The sequence below is a fragment of the Myotis yumanensis genome, unplaced genomic scaffold, assembly GCF_028538775.1.
Source record: "Myotis yumanensis isolate MYYU_CA2020_CCGP unplaced genomic scaffold, mMyoYum1.0.hap1 SCAF_3, whole genome shotgun sequence".
In the NCBI taxonomy this organism is placed as follows: domain Eukaryota; kingdom Metazoa; phylum Chordata; class Mammalia; order Chiroptera; family Vespertilionidae; genus Myotis; species Myotis yumanensis.
The window spans coordinates 158,895,334-158,915,357 of NW_027223754.1; the positions used below are offsets into that span (position 1 = coordinate 158,895,334).

Here is a 20,024-nt window from a genome sequence, read left to right on the forward strand (position 1 = left end):
GTCTAATATGTTCACACTACACAAAAATTAGCACTGGGTTTTGGTGCTTTAGTTTAGTGGTGCTTCATGCTGTTTTTGCTGCTACATCTTGTATCTTTTTTTAAAATATATTTTTATTGATTTCAAAGAAGGAGGGCACATCTTGTAACTCTTACTAGTAAAGATCAGACATGCTATTTCAGGTCAGTTTTCTGTTTTGGTTAATTTAACCATGGACTGTTTAAGAAGAATTACATTGTAGCATTCAGCTGGTTATTTCTATTTAAAATTTTATGTTAAGTTTATATGTGATCTGAGTCTTTATTGGGATCATTGGTTCATCTTGTTTTTTTACATATATCTCAAGAGAATAATCTGCCCTAGCTGATTTGGTTCAGTGAATAAAGTGTCAGCCTGCGGACTGGAGGGTCCTGGGTTCGATTCTGGTCAAGAACGCATGCCTGGATTGTGGGCTTGGTCCCCAGTTAGGGAGCATATAGGAGGCATCCAATCAATGATTCTCTCTCATCAGTGATATTTCTCTCTCTCTTTTCCTCTCCCTTCTTCTCTGAAATCAGTAAAAATACTTTTAAAAAAAGAATAATCTGCCTCCAACATTTTTTCCATCACAGTTCATATGACTTTAGATAGTGTAACCTCTTGAGTTGAGTTAGGACTCTTTCTTTTTGGCTTAACTTCACTCAAGACCAGGAAATTACTACGATACAACCCAGCTGTTTAATTGTGAAGTAGCCTTAAGTAAATGTTGAGTAAAATTTGGCAAATAGCTGGCAGATCAAGTTTTGCTTATAATATCACCTTTTGTAAGGCCTATAACAACAGTATATGTAGGTTTTGAAGCTGTTTATAATCAAATCATCTTAACACCTAACAGCCCTTGAAAACATGCCAAATATACTTAAGTGCTTTATGTTCATCATCCGATTTAATCCTCAGCACAACCCTATGAGGTAGATGCTGTTCTTCCCATTTTACTAACTGGGAAATCTGAGGGTTAGAAAAATTAAGTAGAGAGAAAATTCAAATTTGAGTTTGCTCTACTCTGGGCTTTCTTCACTATTAATACTAACGTTTTTTCTTCTGTGTCTTCTTAATGATTGATAGCTAAGTATTTGGCCAGAATTTTACTAGCATTAGAGACGGTGACTCTCGATGACAGTTATGGTCAATTTTGTTACCTTTATTCCAGACAGTTGTGATGGTGGTGTGTTTTAACGTCTCTTTTTCCAAGGCTTTGTAGATAATGAGTTGGTACAAGCTAAAATAGCACTCCAATCTTTGCTTATTAAAGAATGAATAAGCAAGGGTTCTCTGCCAGATTTTTTTTATTATTGCTGTTTTATTTTTGTTCTTAACCTCTCTTTAACTGTACAGCATTGACCACTACAAAAAGGGTAAGGATCCCACACTGTTATACCTGATCTGATGTTTTATAAACTTCATCCTCACTTGTAGAAGGTGAAACAATCTCATTTTTGCAGTTTCTTTATGATTTGGCCATTCATACATTCCAGATGATTTTGAAAGTTAGTATATACTTCACAGATACCAGTTTGCCTAGCCTGAGATCTTGTTCCTGTCATTCTGCCAGTGAATCTAGTCCCTCAGAACTGCCTATCCTTGATGCAGGCTTTAGAAGTAACCTACTTCCTTGGGGGATGTAAATCTGCAAAGAGGTATAGTTAATAGTATGATTGTCATGTAAGGAATCTGAGAACTTACAGAGTGTTAACTAAGTATTTCTTACTTAAAATAGCTTTTAGCCCAGCCAGTGTGGCTCAGTGGAAAGAGTGTCAGCCTGCAGACAGAAAGGTCCCAAGTTTGATTATCGGTCAGGGCACATGCCTGAGTTGCAGGCTCAATCCCCAGTGTGGGGCGTGCAGGAGGCAGCCAATCAATGATTCTCTCTCATCATTGATGTTTCTGTCTCTCTCTCCCTTCCTCTCTGAAATCAATAAAAAATATATTTTTTTAAAAATAGCTTTTATTTTGGCAGTATTCTCACTGAATTCTGGTGGCACTGACAAAATTCACTGAGTGAATATAGATGACTTCATTGGGATTAACTCATTTAGGCTGGTTATTATCCATTTTACTCTTAGTTCCAATAGAACTACTGAAACTTCATGACTTTTTTAAAAAATATATTTTATTGATTTTTTACAGAGAGGAAGGGAGAGGGATAGAGTTAGAAACATCCTGAGAGAGAAACATCAATCAGCTGCCTCCTGCACACCCCCCACTGGGGATGTGCCCGCAACCAAGGTACATGCCCTTGACTAGAACCGAGCCTGAGACCCTTCAGTCCGCAGGCCGACACTCTACCCACTGAGCCAAACCGGTTAGGGCAAGGTACATGCTCTTGACCAGACTCGAACCTGGGACCCTCAAGTCCTCAGGTCGACGCTCTATCCACTGAGCAAAACCGGCTAGGGCATGACTTTTTTTAAAATATGTTTTTATTGATTTCTAAGGAGAAGAAGAGAGAGGGTTAGAGAGATAGAAACATTGCTGAGAGAGAAACATCATCGATAGGCTGCCTCCTACACTCCCCATACTGGGGATCGAGCCCACAACCCAGGCATGTGCCCTGACCAGGAATCAAACCAGTGACCTCTTGGTTCCTGGGTCAATGCTCAACCATTGAGCCACACCTGTCAGGCCTTCATGACTTCTTGTAGGAGCCTTTAACCAGTTAGCTTGATGGGATAGCACTATGTAACACCAATCGGCAAGTATTTACTCCATGCTTTCTATGTACATGAAACTGGATAAAAGCCGCTGGTTAGAGCATCGTCCGATAAACCAAAGTTGTGGGTTTGATCCCTGGTAAGGGCATATACAGGAATCAACCAATGAATGCATAAATAAAAACAAATCGATGTTTCTCTCCCTTCCTCTCTCTCAGGTCAATCAATACATTTTTTATATTTAAAAAACAAAACTAAACTAAAACCCTGTCTCTTCCCTAAAGGAACTTAAAATCCCTTTGAGAAAATAAAATTGAGTCATAAAAATTAAGCAAGCTTTTAACATCACAAAAAGAGAGACAACCAGCTACATTTCTCTTAACAAATGAACACAACAAAATTATCAAATAGTCTTGCTTAAAAAAATTGAACCTGAATCTGCTCCAGCCTCTAAATCTAACTTTCAGTTTGTAGGAAATACAGTTGACAGAGGAACATCACAGGTATATAGCCAGCAAACTCGGGGAAATTCTACAGAAGAAATGATCTGATTTCCCACAAATAAATTACAAATTTAAAAAAAGAGACTTGGGCCCAGCCGGTGTGGCTCAGTGGTTGAGCATTGCTCTATGAACCAGGATGTCGCAGTTTGATTCCTGGGTTGCAGGCTCAATCCCCAATAGGGTGTGTAGGAGGCAGTTGATCGATGATTCTCTCTCATCATTGATGTTTCTATCTCTCCCTATCCCTTCCTCTCTGAAACCAATAAAAATGTGTTTTTAAAAAGAGAGAGACTTGCCCTAACCAGTGTGGCTCAGTGGATAGAATGTCGGCCTGCGGACTCGAGGGTCCCGGGTTCAATTCTGGTCAGGGGCATGTGCCTTGGTCGCGGGCACATACCTAGTAGGGAGTATGCAGGAGGCAGCTGGTCGATGTTTCTCTCTCATTGATGTTTCTAACTCTCTATCCCTCACCCTTCTTCTCTGTAAAAAATCAATAAAATATATTTTAAAATAATAATAATTTTAAAAAGAGAGAGAGAGAGACTTGGGATGGTAAACACACAATACAGTGTACAGATGATGTGTTGTGGCATTGTCTGCCTGAAACCTGGATAATTTTGTTAACCAGTGTCACCTCAATAAATTCAATAAAAAGTTTAAAAAGTGAAAATAAAGGAGAGCCCAGAAGGGGACTTAAATTGAATACTGAGAAGATATTTAATGATACTGATATCATTAAATATTAAATTAAATTTTAATCAGTAGGATAATGGTTTTGTGATTTGGGTTTATGAAGGATCTTTTTTTTTTTTTAATATATTTTATTGGTTTTTTACAGAGAGGAAGGGAGAGAGAGAGTTAGAAACATCGATGAGAAACATCGATCAACTGCCTCCTGCACACCCCCCACTGGGGATGTGCCCACAACCCAGGCACATGCCCTTGACCGGAATCGAACCCGGGACCCCTCAGTCCGCAGGCTGACGCTCCATCCACTGAGCCAAACCGGTTTCGGCTATGAAGGATCTTTATCTTTTAGACATACATGCTTAAATATTTACATATTGAAACACATATATGATGTCTGTGTTTAACTCAAAATAATTTGAGAAGTGAGAAGGAGAAGTATGGTATAGGTCCGTGGTCAGCAAACTGCGGCTCGCAAACCACATGCGGCTCTTTGGCCCCTTGAGTGTGGCTCTTCCTAAGCCTTAGGAGTACCCTAATTAAGTTAATAACAGTGTACCTACCTATATAGTTTAAGTTTAAAAAATTTGGCTCTCAAAAGAAATTCCAATCGTTGTACTGTTGATATTTGGCTCTGTTGACTAATGAGTTTGCCGACCACTGGTATAGGTGAAACAAAAGTGGCCAGGAGTTAATTGTTTAAGCTAGATGATGCTTATTAGCTACATGGACAGTCTTGCGTAAGTTACTCAACCTGGCCAAGCCCTAATTTCCTTATTTGTAACATGAGGGCTATGTTACCTTACAGGATTATTGTAAGAAAATTAAAAAGTGCAAATGACGTATCTAGCACAGTACCCGCTGTAGTAAGTGCTTAAAAACTGGAAGCCTTGCCCTGGCCAGTGTGGCTCAGTTGGTTGGATGTCATCTTGTGCACCAGGAGGTTGCCAGTTCGATTCCCAGTCAAGGGCACATGCCTGGGTTGTATGGGTTTGAGGCACTTTTGGGAGGTAACTGATCGATGTTTCTCTCTCACATTGATCTTTCTCTCTCTCTCTCTCTTCCTCCCCCTTCCACTCTAAAATCAAGAAAAAAATTTTTTTAAAGAAATCTATAGCCGAAACCGGTTTGGCTCAGTGGATAGAGCGTCGGCCTGCGGACTCAAGGGTCCCAGGTTCGATTCCGGTCAAGGGCATGTACATTGGTTGCGGGCACATCCCCAGTAGGAGATGTGCAGGAGGCAGCTGATCGATGTTTCTCTCTCATCGATGTTTCTAACTCTCTATCTCTCTCCCTTCCTCTCTGTAAAAAATCAATAAAATATATTTTAAAAAAAAAAAGAAAGAAAGAAAGAAAGAAATCTATATCCCTCACTACAAAGACAAATCGTGTAGCTAGCCTATCAATATAGGCTTAGAGATAGGGTCCTTCCCCCGCAAAGAGAAACAACTTTCTATCAGAAGATTGCTGAATTGCAACAAAAGTTCAACTCTGCCTTTAAAAAACAATTATACTACACAGCACCTATCTATCCCTGGTTTCACTTTCCATGATTTCAGTTAACCGTGGTCCCAAAATACTAAGTGGAAAATTCCAGAAAATCAACAATTCGTAAGTTTTAAAGGTTGAATTATCCTGCTGCATCCATTGGGATGTGAATCTTCCCTTTGTCCAGTGTATGTATCTTCATTGTTAGTCACTTAGCTGGCTGAGTTTTCGAGATATTGCAGTAACCTTCATTTTACTAAATAATGGTCCCAAAACATAAAGAATAGTGATGCTGGCAATTTGGATATTCTAAACAGAAGCTATAAAGTACTTCGTTTAAGTGAGAAGGTGAGTATGGCACAATAAAATATTTTGAGAGACAGACCACATTCACATAGCTTTTATTACAGTATATTATAATTGTTTTATTAGTTGTTAATCTCTTTCTGTCACTAATTTATACATTAAATTCATAGGTATGTATATATAGGGAAAAAACATAGTATACATAGGGCTGGATTCCAGTAGGGTGCACACAGGAGGCAGCCAATCATGTTGTGCCTTTGATGTTTCTATTCTCTTCCCTCTTCCTTCCTCTCTCTCTAAAAATCAATAAACTATTCTTTTTTTTTTTTTTTTTTTTTTTTAATATATTTTATTGATTTTCCACAGAGAGGAAGGGAGAGGGATAGAGAGTTAGAAACATCGATGAGAGAGAAACATCGATCAGCTGCCTCCTGCACACTCCCCACTGGGGATGTGCCTGCAACCAAGGCACATGCCCTTGGCCGGAATCGAACCTGGGACCCCTGAGTCCGCAGGCCGACGCTCTATCCACTGAGCCAAACCAGCCAGGGCCAATAAACTATTCTTAAAAAAAAAAAAAAAAAAGGAAGCCTTTGCTATAAACTAACAGTTGAATACCAATGTTTGACCCTTGGCATATATGGTGAATTTTCTTTGAAAGAGGGAACATGAAATTAATTATTGAAACCTAGTTTCTGCCCTAGCTGGTCTGGCTCAGTGGATAGAGCATCAGCCTGTGGACTAAAGGGTCCCCAGTTCGATTCAGGTCAAGGGCACCTGCCCAGGTTGCAGGCTCGATCCCCAGTAGGGGAGGTAGCTGATCAATGCTTCTCTCTCATTGATGTTTTTATCTCTCCCTCTCCTTCCTCTCTGAAATTAATAAAAATCTTACCTAATAATAGACAAACATGTAAATTAACCGTCCCTCTGCTACACACCCCAATCAGGAGAGTATGCAAATTAACCCGACAAAGATGGTGGTTAATTTGCATGCGGCGGAGCGAAGACCAAAGGCTCCATCCTGAGCGAAGGCCTGGGTCCCGGGTGCCGGAGGAAAACCGGTGCCGGCAGCCAGGGGAAGGGAAGGCCTATTGCACGAATCTCTTCGTGCAATGGGTCTCTAGTATATTTAAAAAATAAAATCCAGGCCGAAGCCGGTTTGGCTCAGTGGATGGAGCGTCGGCCTGCGGACTGAGGGGTCCCAGGTTCGATTCCGGTAAAGGGCATGTACCTGGGTTGCAAGCGCATCCCCAGTGGGAGATGTGCAGGAGGCAGCTGATCGATGTCTCTCTCATTGATGTTTCTGGCTCTCTGTCTCTCTCCCTTCCTCTCTGTGAAAATCAATAAAATATAAAAAAAAAAATAAAAAATAAAATAAAATAAAATCTAGTTTCTTAGCACATTCATTGAGGGCAAAGTCATAGAGGGAAAGAACATGATTAAATATATATGGTTCACAATATGACTGGCATTTCACTGAATGCTCTGAGCTTCAGTTCCCTCATCTGTGAAATGGAGGTCATTGTGTACGCGGTAGAATTGTAAAAATTGGGAATAATGTTTTAATGTAGCAGTCGCCAACCTTTCAGACCTCGCGAACCACCAGTTGGCAACCGCTGTTTTAATGTGTCTAGAGTAGTATGAGTGAATAATCCAGTGCAGTGCCTGGGTCATAGTTATTCAGTTAAATGGTTATTGTTGTTACTCGGTATATAATCACTCAGCGTGTCACCATCAGCCCAAGTAGCCTGATCCTGGGCTATATGGAGGACAAATAGCATTCCTGCCTAATTCTTTGTTGATAATTTTTTTTTCCTTCTCCATTTTCCTCTTCTTCCCTTCAGTTGATTTACGAAGATTGTATGGATCTGATCGCAAAGCTACCTTGTGTTGCTGCAAAGATCTACCGGAATCTGTACCGGGAGGGCAGCAGTATTGGGGCCATTGACTCTAAGCTGGACTGGTCCCACAATTTCACCAACATGTTAGGCTATACTGATGCTCAGTTTACTGAGCTCATGCGCTTGTACCTCACCATTCACAGGTGAGCTAGATCCAGCAACCAAGCCTGGATTGGTGGGGAAGTTTAAGAAAAGCTTCTTAAAAGTCTCCTCATCTGGGAATAGGCAATAGGCAGCACGGTGATGGGAAAATGGTATAAGGGATGATACAAGGCAAGAAAGGGATCTAGTAAAGAAGGTTAAGAGGCATGAGAACAGACAGTGCTTCTAGTTGAGAAAGGTACCAGCTGCTCACATTAGGTTTTTCTCTAGCTTTCCAGGAGCTCCCTCTTCTGGCCATTGCTATTAAAGCTGGAGTGAGAGCCGGGAAGCTTGGCACACAGGCATCATCAACCAGTACACAAAGGCGGGTCATGAGCTTGGGACACCTTTTACAAGAGCTTATGAATAACTGGCTGGCTACAGGCTGGTGTAGCCCATAACTAGGCTAGCATATGACAAATAAGAACAACAAGGTCTGTGTTTCCATGTCTGACCCTTTTTTCCCTTTTCTTGGCCTTGACTCTCCTTTCTTATTTCTCCACAGTGACCATGAAGGTGGCAATGTAAGTGCCCATACCAGCCACTTAGTTGGCAGTGCCCTTTCAGACCCCTACCTGTCCTTTGCAGCAGCTATGAATGGGCTGGCAGGGCCCCTACATGGATTGGCAAATCAGGTAAAGCTATTCTTTTCCTGTTCCGTGTTTTTTCTTCATCCCATGCTTTTGTTTCTGATCTTAGCGTTCTCCTTGGCATATGTATTGACACTCTTATTCCCCAAACCTCTTATCTATAGGAAGTGCTTGTCTGGCTGACACATCTTCAGAAGGAAGTTGGCAAAGATGTGTCAGATGAGAAGTTACGAGACTACATCTGGAACACACTCAACTCAGGGCGGGTAAGCTTGAGAAGTGGTCCTTAGAGAAGGAGCTCCCCCGCCCATCAGTCTATCCTGAAGAATTTAGAAAAGAAGAATCTCCACCAGAGAATATAACTCGCTTTTCTCCCTCTCACTCTTTATAGGTTGTCCCAGGCTATGGCCATGCAGTACTGAGAAAGACTGACCCACGATATACGTGTCAGCGAGAGTTTGCTCTGAAACACCTGCCTAATGACCCCATGTTTAAGCTGGTTGCTCAGCTGTACAAGATTGTGCCCAATGTCCTCTTAGAGCAGGGCAAGGCCAAGAATCCTTGGCCCAATGTAGATGCACACAGTGGGGTACTGCTCCAGGTGAGTCCTCTCTTCCCTGCTTTCCCTTTCGTTTTACCAAACACTGCTGTTCCCTGCCACGCACAAAATCAATTCCCTGGTCAGAGCAGGGACTCATATCTCTTTCCTTACCTTTTTGATCGCATTGCCTATGGTTGGGGAGGTGTGGGCAGGAGAAAAGGATGCTCTCTTTTCGGAATCACAATTGCTATACTTTCCCCGGTGTCATTTCTGTTTAAGGCTGCCTGGGTTAAGGTTTCTATAATCCTGGATTTGTAAATGCCACTAGCTCTGGGCCTTTAACAAAACACTTTTCTCTTCTCCCTTACAGTACTATGGCATGACGGAGATGAATTACTACACAGTGCTGTTCGGGGTGTCACGAGCATTGGGTGTACTGGCACAGCTCATCTGGAGCCGAGCCCTAGGCTTCCCTCTAGAGAGGCCCAAGTCCATGAGCACGGATGGTCTGATGAAGTTTGTGGACTCTAAGTCAGGGTAAAACTGGAGACGGGGGAAACTAACTACCAGAAGTGAGGGAGCTTCAAAAAAAGTATACTTTTGTTTTGTTTCAGGGGGCTTGTAAAGACTTACGTTGTATCTGAGCACTGGTAATAAGTTTGAGGTTAAAATATAAATTAAGACTTTAAAAAATGAAAAGTGACCCCTCTTTCCCTGACCAGCTCCTTTCCCCTGACCGGTGTGAGTTGCCCATCAACTGTAGGATGACTAGGACTAATGCATGTGTGGGTTAGGTCTGGCCCCCACACCATCTCTAGAGTGAGAATCTGGCTCCTCTTTCCCTGGGTCACAGCTGACTGCAGAGAATCTGCAGTTACTTGTTCTGCCCAGTCCTCAGTGGGCCAGCACACCAGGACTCTGCCCCTTCTGTTTCCATAGGAATCATGTTGGATTATCAGCTGTACTAAGCCCTGTTGCTCTCTCCCATGTGCAGACACTTCCTGGCAAAACCTGTTGGTTAGCTGGATATGCTTTGGGTAATTTTTTTTTTTTTTTTACGCTACCAGGTGACCATAAAGCCCATGGCACTTGTTGTTACTGGTACCCAGTGTCTGATGTTTATTTCTTTTTAAAATTATCCCATAAAAATTGTGTTGCTGCAATTTCTATTCTCCACTACTTGAATACCTCCTTTGAGATTTTCTGTATGTGCTGCACCTCCAGCGGAGGGTGCTCCAGACCTTCTTCTCCTCTGTCCCTCCCGACTGAGACCTTTCTGCAGATTGTACAAAACCAGTCTGAGATAGGGTCTTGCCCAGTCATTTGGCTTTATCAGTGCTTAAAATGAACTAAGTTTTTTTAGCCATTACCCTCTGACTTTTTCTCCCTTTATTTTAGTATGCTGTGGGCCATAGACTAGGGCTATAGGAATGACCAGCATGATACCTTCATGGTCTTGATCCCAGGGATACTAGCACCTTTTTCTGAGCAGGAAAAAGATTGAAGTTTGGACATGGTCTCCTTTGAATATCAGGTCCTAGGGCTGAGGGCATTAAGAGTGGTAAGCTTCCCTCCTCATCCCCTGCCACAAGAAAGTATCCCTTTATTTATCAAGGTCCTTACCTGCCTGCCCCACCCCCAAGAGCTCACAGTATAGTGTTGGTTTTAGAAGCCCCGTCTGCACACGTTTTCGGTGACTCAGAACGCTCTGCTGCCTTTCCTCTAAGAAAGGACTGAAATACACTCCTGCGGTGCCTCCTTACTCCCTCACAACTCCTGCCTGTGTGTGTGGATCCCTAATCCCCAGAACCACGCTGTTCAGATGGACACACTGTCTGTAAACCTGGGTAACTTGTCAAGTCATGATGCAGACTTCAGGTTGTTCTGTATAAAATGCAAAATAAATGTTTTTATTAACAATGCTTGAGCCTGCTATTATATAAGTCCTGGGAGAATCTATTATGAGGTAAGAAATCTGGCTGGCAGGGTCCTGGACTTAAATGGGTTATAGGTTATCATGTAGATCTCTCTATTTTTAGGTAGGTTTGACATTTCCTTACCCTAATCTGAAGACAGGCTCCCTATGAGATTGCCAAAGGAGATTTCTGTCTTTTCTCAAGGTTAGAAGTCCTTGACCTTTAGCCGCCATCCTTCCTAATTTTGTTGTAAGGTAGAACACTCAAGGACTACAGCTGAGACAGCTGATTGCAGAGAATTTGTCACAACTGCTGATGTGACGAATTCAAGGACACTGGTCCAGCCCACTAGGTGAAAGGAACAAGCTATGCCCAGGACAAATAGGAATGGAACAGCTAGCTCAGGGTGTGAACCACTAGAGTGCTCTGGTACTTCATGGAATGCCTATTCTTCTTTGCAGCCTCCCATAACTGTTCCTGAGGGCATCAGTTATATGGGAGGACTGAGGCCAGATCACTCTATCCTGAGACTCCTGCTGCAACTGACCTTCTGAAAAAGTCTATTAATAGGCAAGGGAGTGGGTACTAGGTCCTGGCTTGTAGAATGTACTACTATAGTTAGCAAGGACACTATGTTCAAGAGGCCTGCACCTTCACTCCCCTAGGAAGGAAGCCATGACTTTCTTCTACTCTGCTATATCTATATTATTCTCTCAAGAAACAATACCAAAAAGCCAAGCCCTGGCAAGGTAGCTTAGTTGGTTAGAGTGTCGTCCCAATATGCCAAAGTTGCAGTTCCATCTCCGGTCAAGGGCAATACAGGAAACAACCAATGAATGCATAAATGGGTGGAGCAACAAATCAATGTCTGTCTTTCTCAAGTCAATAAATAATTTAAAAAGCCAAATTCACATTGCCACAATTAATTTATTGACATTTTATAAAAACTCAGGCCAAGTGGAAGAATACGGTACATCCCAAAAGTATAACTCTGTTCAGTGCTTTTTTTTTTTTTCTCATCCCGTGGCACTGATGATAAGAAAGCCCCAGGCTCTCCACTAGCATGGAAATATCTTAGAAGTGAGGTGATGTGATTTTAAGCTGTGGCCAGAGCTCTAGCATCCCCTGAGGCATTTCAAGCAAGCAAAAGTAATTGACCATCCAGTTCCTCTGTGTAGAGGAAAAAGCTCAATTTATTCAATCCTTAAGAAAAGTTGCTATTTTCCCTGGTCAGACACTAAGGTACCTTGACAGGGCTCAGGGATAACCACACAGTCCTAATTATAATTCAGTGTGAAGGCTGCAGGCATCAGGCTTAGAGGGCTCTCAAGATGAGCCTGACCATTTCTTAGCATGTGTCCCTTCCACACCCCCTGCCTTTTCTTCCCCCAGCATTTCCAGCTAGCTTAGAGCCCCCTTTCTGGAGAACTGAGGGAAACAGTATTATAAACACAGACTCTTTCTCAGATTGGGGCAGGAGTCCATTGAAATAAATAAAAGAATTGGGTGGAGAGGGAGAGTAAAGGAGAAGCTAAGGAACAGTCTTTTGCCTCAACTGTGGTGCACCTCATGGAACATCAGTTCACGGGGTATGGCTGTTTCTGGACCAAACTTGGTGGCTGCCCGGCGCTCGAAAGCAGCAACATTCTTTTTGACAACCTCATCAAAAAACATGGAGGCCAGCTGGGAGTGCAGCAGAGAACGAAATTCAAAGGAAATCTGGGAATGGGTAAGAGACAGTCAGAAACTTCAAGATCATGTTGGATAGTCCCTGGCCAAATGCAAGAACACTTACTCAGCGCCTTTTCTTCCCCTCCCCCGCCAGTTCCTTAGAGCCCCTCAAAAGCCCTAACTTAGGACTGAGCGCAATGTTCCAAGTTTGACAAAAGGTCAGATCTGTGGAAAGTGTCATTGACTTGGGAAGTCCCAAGTGCTAGCTATGCATAAAGAATAACTGTCATGCCCCGCCGGCGTGGCTCAGTGGTTGAGCATCAACTTATGAACCAGTATGTCACAGTTCAATTCCCGTTCAGGGCACATGTCTGGATTCAGGCTCCATCCCGTGGGGCATGCAGGAGGTGGCCAATCAATGATTCTCTCTCATCACTGATGTCTCTCTCTCTCTCCCACTTCCTTTCTCTCTGAAATCAATAAAAATATATTTTAAAAAAAATAATAACTGTCACGTAGCCCTGGCCAGGAAGCTCAAGTGGTTAGAGCATTGTCCCAATATGACAAGGTTACGGGTTCAATCTCTGGTCAAGGCACAAATAAGCAATCAATGCATACATAAGTGGAACAACAAATCGGTGTCTCCAAAAAATCAATTAAAAATTTTTTAAAAATAACTGTCACTGTACCTCAGCTCTGGCCCCATACCCAGTTGTGTCCCTGTGTCATACAGGCTCCTGACTCACCGAAAAGTCCACAGTGCAAGTTCGGGGGTAGGCAGGAATACCAGGACTGAACCGCCAAATGGTCTCTAAGTGATTGAAGAGCTTGCCATCAGTGCAAACCGCCTAGAATAGGGCAGTCAGGTAGTTAAACATCACACAATGGGATAAAATCTATAATAAGTATAGGAGACTACAAGAAGGAATTGAAAGTCATTTTCCTTCTAATATTTTATTAGGGAAGTATTTGAGACGTGGAGATAAGATTATTACAAGAAAGGCCAAGATAGCCCTTGAATGTAAAAATGCTAGAGAACACAAAAAACTTCCTGATCAATCTGTCTCAGACAGACCTCACCTTGACCATGTGAGGTTTGACGGTGGAAACAGCAGAGGTATAACGTTCCATGACAGGTGGAAAGCCGACCTCCAACTGGGCCTTCAGGTGACCTTTACGGCTGGATACCACCAAAGACTTCTTACACCATGGCACAAACTCGCAGTACTCCTGGACATTGGAAACCACCTCGAACATCTCCTGCATGGAGTACCTGGGGAAAGGAATCGGAGAGGCCAAGGAACTGCCAGCTGGTTCAGGCTTCTCCTTGCCCGAGGTGCACTCCCCCCAGTGCCTTTGCCCACTAACCATGCACGTTCAGGAACTAGAGATCCCAAATAAGCCTGAATGATTTCCCAAAAGCAAGTGTACAAATTTTCATGATGTTAATGTTACCTTATGTTTTACAGTTTAGTTAATGCGTTTAATACCTATTTTTATCTTAAGAGGGATCATCTCGGAAGAACAGAGGTTGTCAATCATACAAGGACTCAAATCCCAGCTCTACAACTTAATGTAGCCCTAGGTACATGATCTGTGCCTCAATTTTCTCACCTGCAAATCATAGGTAATAACAGTACCGAATTCATAGGTTTGTTGAAAGGATCAAATGAGAAAAATCTATGTAAAATACCTAAGCATCCTAACTGCTGGCAGTAGCAAGTGCTCAGTAAGCGTTAGCTATTTCATATTGTGCTCAGAATACATAAACTCAGGTCGGCAGAGAAATAATACCCTGTTGACTTATGATACTGTCCAATTCTAGGCACATTTCACATAATGTACATGCAGGGCAATCAAGAAGGGGGGAGTTAAGGTTGGAAGGCTGCAGGAGAGGATAAAGGATCAGCGATGGGCAGGGATGAATCTTGCTACCCTTACATTCTGACCTGGACACAGTTACTTGTTTGGAGGGGAAGGGAATGTGGAGGGATGCTGGACAGGGGCGGATGCTCACCCCATGATCCTACGCTCGGAGTAAGCCTTTCTCTTGTTGGTGAAGGAGGCAGCAAGGCCCATGAAGGAACGGCTGGGCGGTAAGCCACCCTCCACCGCCAAGACTTGGGCAGTCCTGGGTAAGAGGAGGCTGCAGGAAATCAGACATCTAAGCCCGAAAGGAAAGGAGAGACAAACGTCAGGTTTCTTTTGTGTTCAACCATTGCCAGGGGAAGGGGAAGAGGGCACATCCCAGAGGAAGGTCGTCCAGTCAACTTTTCCCCCAGCACCTGCTGCAGCCCGCCAGGCTCCCGGGCCAGACAGTCACGAGTGCAAAAGGTCGAGGGCGGCAGAGGACAGCGCCGCGGGAGGAGCCGGGAGAGCGCCCGGTGCGTGCGAACTGCCCGTGGCCTCTGCGGGCTATGCTGCTGCTGAGAGCTGCGAAACTTCCTGGGCTCCCGGCCCCGCCAGGCCCGCTGCGGCCCGGGCATCCGCGAGCGCGAACTCCGCGAGGGGCAACAGCTGGCTGGGCACCCACCCCGGGGACCTCCCCTCCGGAGTAACTGGAGACCGTGTTCCCCAAAGCTGCGCATTGGACCCAGGGGTGTGGCCGCTGCCTCCCCGCGCCGCGCTAGCATCCCGGGGTTGCAGCCCTCCGCCGCGGAACTTCGGGGTCCGGAGCGACCCCCCTCTCCGCCCGTGCGGCCGCCCGCGCCTCCCTCTCACCTCATTGGTCCCGGCGGTCGCGGAGGGCCCGGGGGCGGGGCCGGGCGCGCGCCCGGGCGGAGCGGGAGGCCGCAGCAGCGCTGGGCCGCCGCGCGCGTCCCGACCGGGAGCCGCCGCGCGCCCGCCGAGGCCATGCGCGCGACCCTCCCCAGCCCGCGGCTCTGACACCGGCGGCGCCCTCCTCACTGCAGAGGGCGCGGACGCCCGGCCGGTTCCGGGAGCGCGGGGGTGGCGCGGGGCAGCCGCTCCTCTCGCCGTGCGCCCGCCCGGGCAGCGGGGTGAGCTAGCACTGAAGCCGCGACCGCTGCTCCTGCAGCTCCCTGCACCCGCACGTCACGCGGTTGCCATGGCTCGGGACTGGCGAGGGAGGAAGCAAGGAGACAGGCGGCTTGTCGGGAGATGTAGTTCCACCCTCTGGCAGGAGCCCCGGCGGGTGCGCGAGGCGCTGCAGACCTGGTCCCGTGGCGCAGAGTCGCGGGCCCACGACCTGGCCAGTCTCAGGCCACCCTCCGGACACATAAGCGCCAGGATGATGTCGTGGGCGTGTCAACAGCAGATACCTGTTGATCTCTTGCAGCGGTTCTCAACCTGTGGGTCGCGACCCCTTTGGCGGTCAAACGACCCTTTCACAGGGGTCGCCTAAGACCATCCTGCATATCAGATATTTACATGACGATTCATAACAGTAGCAACATTACAGTTATGAAGAAGCCACGAAAATAATTTTATGGTTGGGTCACAACATGAGGAACTGTATTTAAAGGGCCAGAAGGTTGAGAACCACTCTTTATCATATTCCACCTTGCTTATAGTTAGTTCCATAAATTCTATTCATCTTTGTAGTCGCTACAGCTCTTAGTACTGTGCATAAAACCCTTGAGAAAGGAAATGAATGTTCCAGGCCCTGGGCAAAGTGTTGGCATAGTTTTCTCCTTTAATATGTATTCAAAGAAGTCGAGGTGGAGAATCAGTCTTACTCCTAGGGGAGAGATCCATCTTTGTCTGGAAAAATATGCGTTTGATGAAAGGTGAGCCCTCATGGGCAGGGGAACCCAGGCAATGAAAGGTCGCTGTGCAGCTTCCCATCGTGGTACAAGGGGAAATGCTCGTGATAAAAGTGGGAGGAGCCCCGGCTGGCGGGGCTCAGTGGTGGAACATCAACCTGTGAACCAGGTCACGGTTCCATCCCCCCGTCAGGGCACAAGCCCAGGGTTGCGGGCTCGATCCCCATGTGGGTTTGCAGGAGGCAGCCGATGGATGATTCTCTCGTCATTGATGTTTCTATCTCTCTCTCTCTCTCCCTCTCCCTTCTCTCTGAAATCAATAAAAATATATTTAAAAAAATAAAAAGAATAGTGGTGCCCGATCTGGCCGGTGTTAAGTGGTTAGACTCTAACCGTTAGAGCATGGGCCCCGTGTACCAAAGGGAGGGTCATGAGTTTGATTCCCAGCCTAGCCAGGGCGAGTGCAGGAAGCAATCATCTCTCTCTCTCTCTCTCTCTCTCTCTCTCTCTCTCTCTCCTCTATCTCCCTCCTCCCATTCCTCCTTTCCACTCTCTAAAAATCAATGGGGAAAAATATCCTCAGGTGAGGATTAACAACAAAAAAATAAGAATGGTGGTGCCTGCTGTTACAATTAAAGATAGTATTTATACTACTCCTCTGCTTTCTGAATCTTTAGTCACGCTCTTCACATTCAGGAAAGCTTTGTATGAGTAGTAGTATGTGGGTGGGGTGAGGTGGGGGGGCAGGTAAAATAATTGAAGACTGTGTTGCCTTTTAGATCTAATTCACGTGGAAAAGAGAAATCTTGCCCAGAAACAGAGGCCTGGAAACAGATATAAACCCTCCAACTCCCCCCACTCCTTGAGATTGACATTTATTTTGGGCTTTCCACTGAATCTGGATTGATTTAAAGTTTGAGCCCATTTTATATGGAATTTATTGAGCAGGACTCCTCTCTTTGAACCCTGGCTTAGTTACCATTTTGTAAGGAAGGTGTTTTAATCCTTTTTTAAAAAATATATATTTTATTGATTTTTTACAGAGAGGAAGGGAGAGGGATAGAGAGTTAGAAACATCGATCAGCTGCCTCCTGCACACTCCCTACTGGGTATGTGCCCGCAACCAAGGTACATGCCCTTGACCGGAATCGAACCTGGGACCCTTGAGTCTGCAGGCCGACGCTCTGCTCTATCCATTGAGCCAAACCGGTTAGCTTTAATCCTTATTTTGTATGTATATATAAAGCCCCACGTTTGGGAATGATCTCATTTCTTTTTCTTTGCTAACATACCTTCTTTTTCCCTCCTTACTTCCACCCCAACCAGCAGGATACAGTACCTCCTTCCCGTTCAGAGATGGTATTCTGGAGTCACACTCAGTGGGCGTGTGACCTTTTCTGTTGTCAACAGCGGGAAAGGCACCAGGTGTCTGACCAGCGGGGTCAGACCAAACCTGGGTCCAGCAACCTCGGTACTTGGGTTCTGGCTAGGAAAGAATTCAGAATCCAGACCCAAACTGTAAGAGAATGTTTGTTGGGTAAATCACAGAGGTAGAAGTAATTCCTAGAGGAAATGGGCTTCGGAAAAAAGTTCTAGCGGTCAAGGAAGGGCCCTTGGAGCTTCGGAGTGAGGAAGCTAATGGTGCCTGGGGGAGGGGAGGAAGGGGAAGGCGCCGGCTTACTCCTGGGAGGAAGAGCACGGAGGACCCTCTGTCCTGAGGGTCTTAAGGGTGGAGATTTTAGGGGCGGTCCCAGAGAAAGATCTTAATTGAATATTCAGTAGCTTTCCAGGTGTGTCCATTCAGCGCTGTGGTCTCCACTGATTGATTGGCTGCCTCCAGGACAGGAGTCATTATTCAGTGCAACTGGTCCTGATGTCAGCTGTAGCTGGGTTTGTTACTTACCTGGGCCAGGAGTTGAAATATAACTGAGGCACAGATGTTAACTTAGGGAGGAAAGGTCAGGGGGTCCGAATGCATGACCAGCGAGCTTTATGCTAGAGGAGGAAAAGTCAACCAGCGTGCAGGTCCCACCCTACAAATAATTGTCGGTCGCTAGGCACCTGGGGCTTTCCATCGTGGTCAACTTCTGTACCTGGCCCACTGCCCTTGCTCTGCTTATGTCGGTTTAACTGCCTACAACATTTCCAACCCCACTTTCTTGTCTAGTCCCACACCCTCTGACTAAGGGTTTACACATGTGAGACAGCTGCTTCAAGTGAGAAGGCAGGATCAGGCCAGATAAAAGACAGAAATTGACTGGGAAACATGACTGAACTGTGACCTCATTAACATTGAGGTCATAATGTTATATTGCACCTTGTTATATCTGTACCTTGCTGCACAATCCCCAAGGTACAATAGGCCTGCCAAGTCAATTTGCTTGTTGTACCCTACTAACTAGATTAGCCAATTACTGTCTTTTAAACTTTTCTTTCTTTTTTTTTTTTTGGTAAATAATGGTATTTTATTGTGGTTTTAATCTACATTTCCCTATTACCGAAGATGAGCACCCTTTCACATGTACACCGATCACCTGAATACTTACTTTTGTGAAAGTCTTGTTCACGTCTGTTGCTCATTTCCCTCTAAGGTTGTTTATCTTCTTTTGTGACTTGTAGAACTTCTTTTTATATTTTATTTTTATTTATTTTTGTTTTAATTTTTTTCTTTATTGATTAAGGTATTACATGTGTCCTTATCCCCCCCATTGCCCCCTCCACCCCCTTAAACTTTTCTTAGTTAATTTCCTGTACTTGGAACAACCAATTTCTTGCCATTTCCCCATTGTTCTGCATTGATAACTTCCTTCAAATACTGGCTCAAAACACATCTCCTCCAGGAAGACCCTCCTGATTGAACCCATCCCTCAATATTAATGTCACGTAAAAGTATCATGTATCCTACATTCACTAGTTGTTTCATGTGTATATGTGTGTTCTTCTACTAAGTTTTAAGCTCCACCAAAATAGACACCATTACTTTTAAGTTTCTATCTCCAAACCAGGTGGTATAGTGCTGTACTCAATGGTGAGTTTTCAATCAACATTTGTGAGAAGAATGAAAACAGTCTTAAAGAGAGGCAGGCATTTGCCTAGACCAGTGATGGCGAACCTATGACACACGTGTCAGAGGTGACACGCGAACTCATTTTTTTGGTTGATTTTTCTTTGTTAAATGGCATTTAAATATATAAAATAAATATCAAAAATATAAGTCTTTGTTTTACTATGGTTGCAAATATCAAAAAATTTCTATATGTGACACGGCACCAGAGTTAAGTTAGGGTTTTTCAAAATGCTGACACGCCGAGCTCAAAAGGTTCGCCATCACTGGCCTAGATTCACCCAAATATAAATTCAGTAGTTGAATCCAGTAGGACTGTCCACATGAGAGGGCTTTGCCAACACCTCTGGCCTCCTTCTCCCCAACACTGTGCATCTCCTCGAGCCCTGGAAGTATCTGTGTTACCTACATCATATTCCTTTTTTCCCTACTGGGAAATCCTCTTTCTGTGCTCTGAATAATATTAAAAATAACTCTTCTCGCCCTTCCTCCTCCTTCCAGCTGCCCACAGAACCTGGCTGGCACCCTCCCTTGTTCACCTCCACTTCAGAGCCAGAACCAGGCCCGTGACTCCAGTTCAAGTCCTGACTGCCAATTCCTCAGGTTACCGAGAGCTATTTCAGGCCATACGGGCCACACAGGCCCCTCCTCCCCATCCTCTGGGCCATATCCTAGCTTAGCCCTTCCTGGAAGGTCCCTCATATCCAACAGCCAAGTCAGCATGTCCCAACACCCATACCCATCTCATCTCCAGCTGCTGTCAGTTTCTACTTTTTCAGCCTCATCTTCATCATTATCATC

At 44.8% G+C, this 20,024-nt stretch overlaps 2 protein-coding genes across 2 annotated transcripts in view; one reads left to right on the forward strand and one right to left on the reverse strand.

Annotated features, from left to right (window-relative positions):
* Window positions 1-10,769, forward strand: part of CS (citrate synthase) — a 32,475-nt gene extending 21,706 nt beyond the window's left edge. Inside the window, exons 7-11 of the mRNA XM_070409996.1 lie at window positions 7,519-7,718; window positions 8,222-8,351; window positions 8,471-8,572; window positions 8,698-8,907; window positions 9,218-10,769. Coding sequence (XP_070266097.1) covers window positions 7,519-7,718; window positions 8,222-8,351; window positions 8,471-8,572; window positions 8,698-8,907; window positions 9,218-9,388 — 813 coding nt within the window. The 3' untranslated portion in view covers window positions 9,389-10,769. The remainder of the gene's footprint in view (window positions 1-7,518; window positions 7,719-8,221; window positions 8,352-8,470; window positions 8,573-8,697; window positions 8,908-9,217) is intronic.
* A 901-nt stretch (window positions 10,770-11,670) lies between these two features.
* Window positions 11,671-15,304, reverse strand: COQ10A (coenzyme Q10A). The gene is made up of 5 exons (XM_070409997.1): window positions 15,156-15,304; window positions 14,452-14,598; window positions 13,515-13,707; window positions 13,181-13,282; window positions 11,671-12,482 (listed from the first exon to the last, which is right to left on the reverse strand). The coding sequence occupies exons 1-5, from the start codon at window positions 15,287-15,289 to the stop codon at window positions 12,315-12,317; spliced, it is 744 nt and encodes a 247-aa protein (XP_070266098.1). The 5' UTR covers window positions 15,290-15,304; the 3' UTR covers window positions 11,671-12,314.
* Between the last annotated feature and the right edge of the window lie 4,720 nt (window positions 15,305-20,024).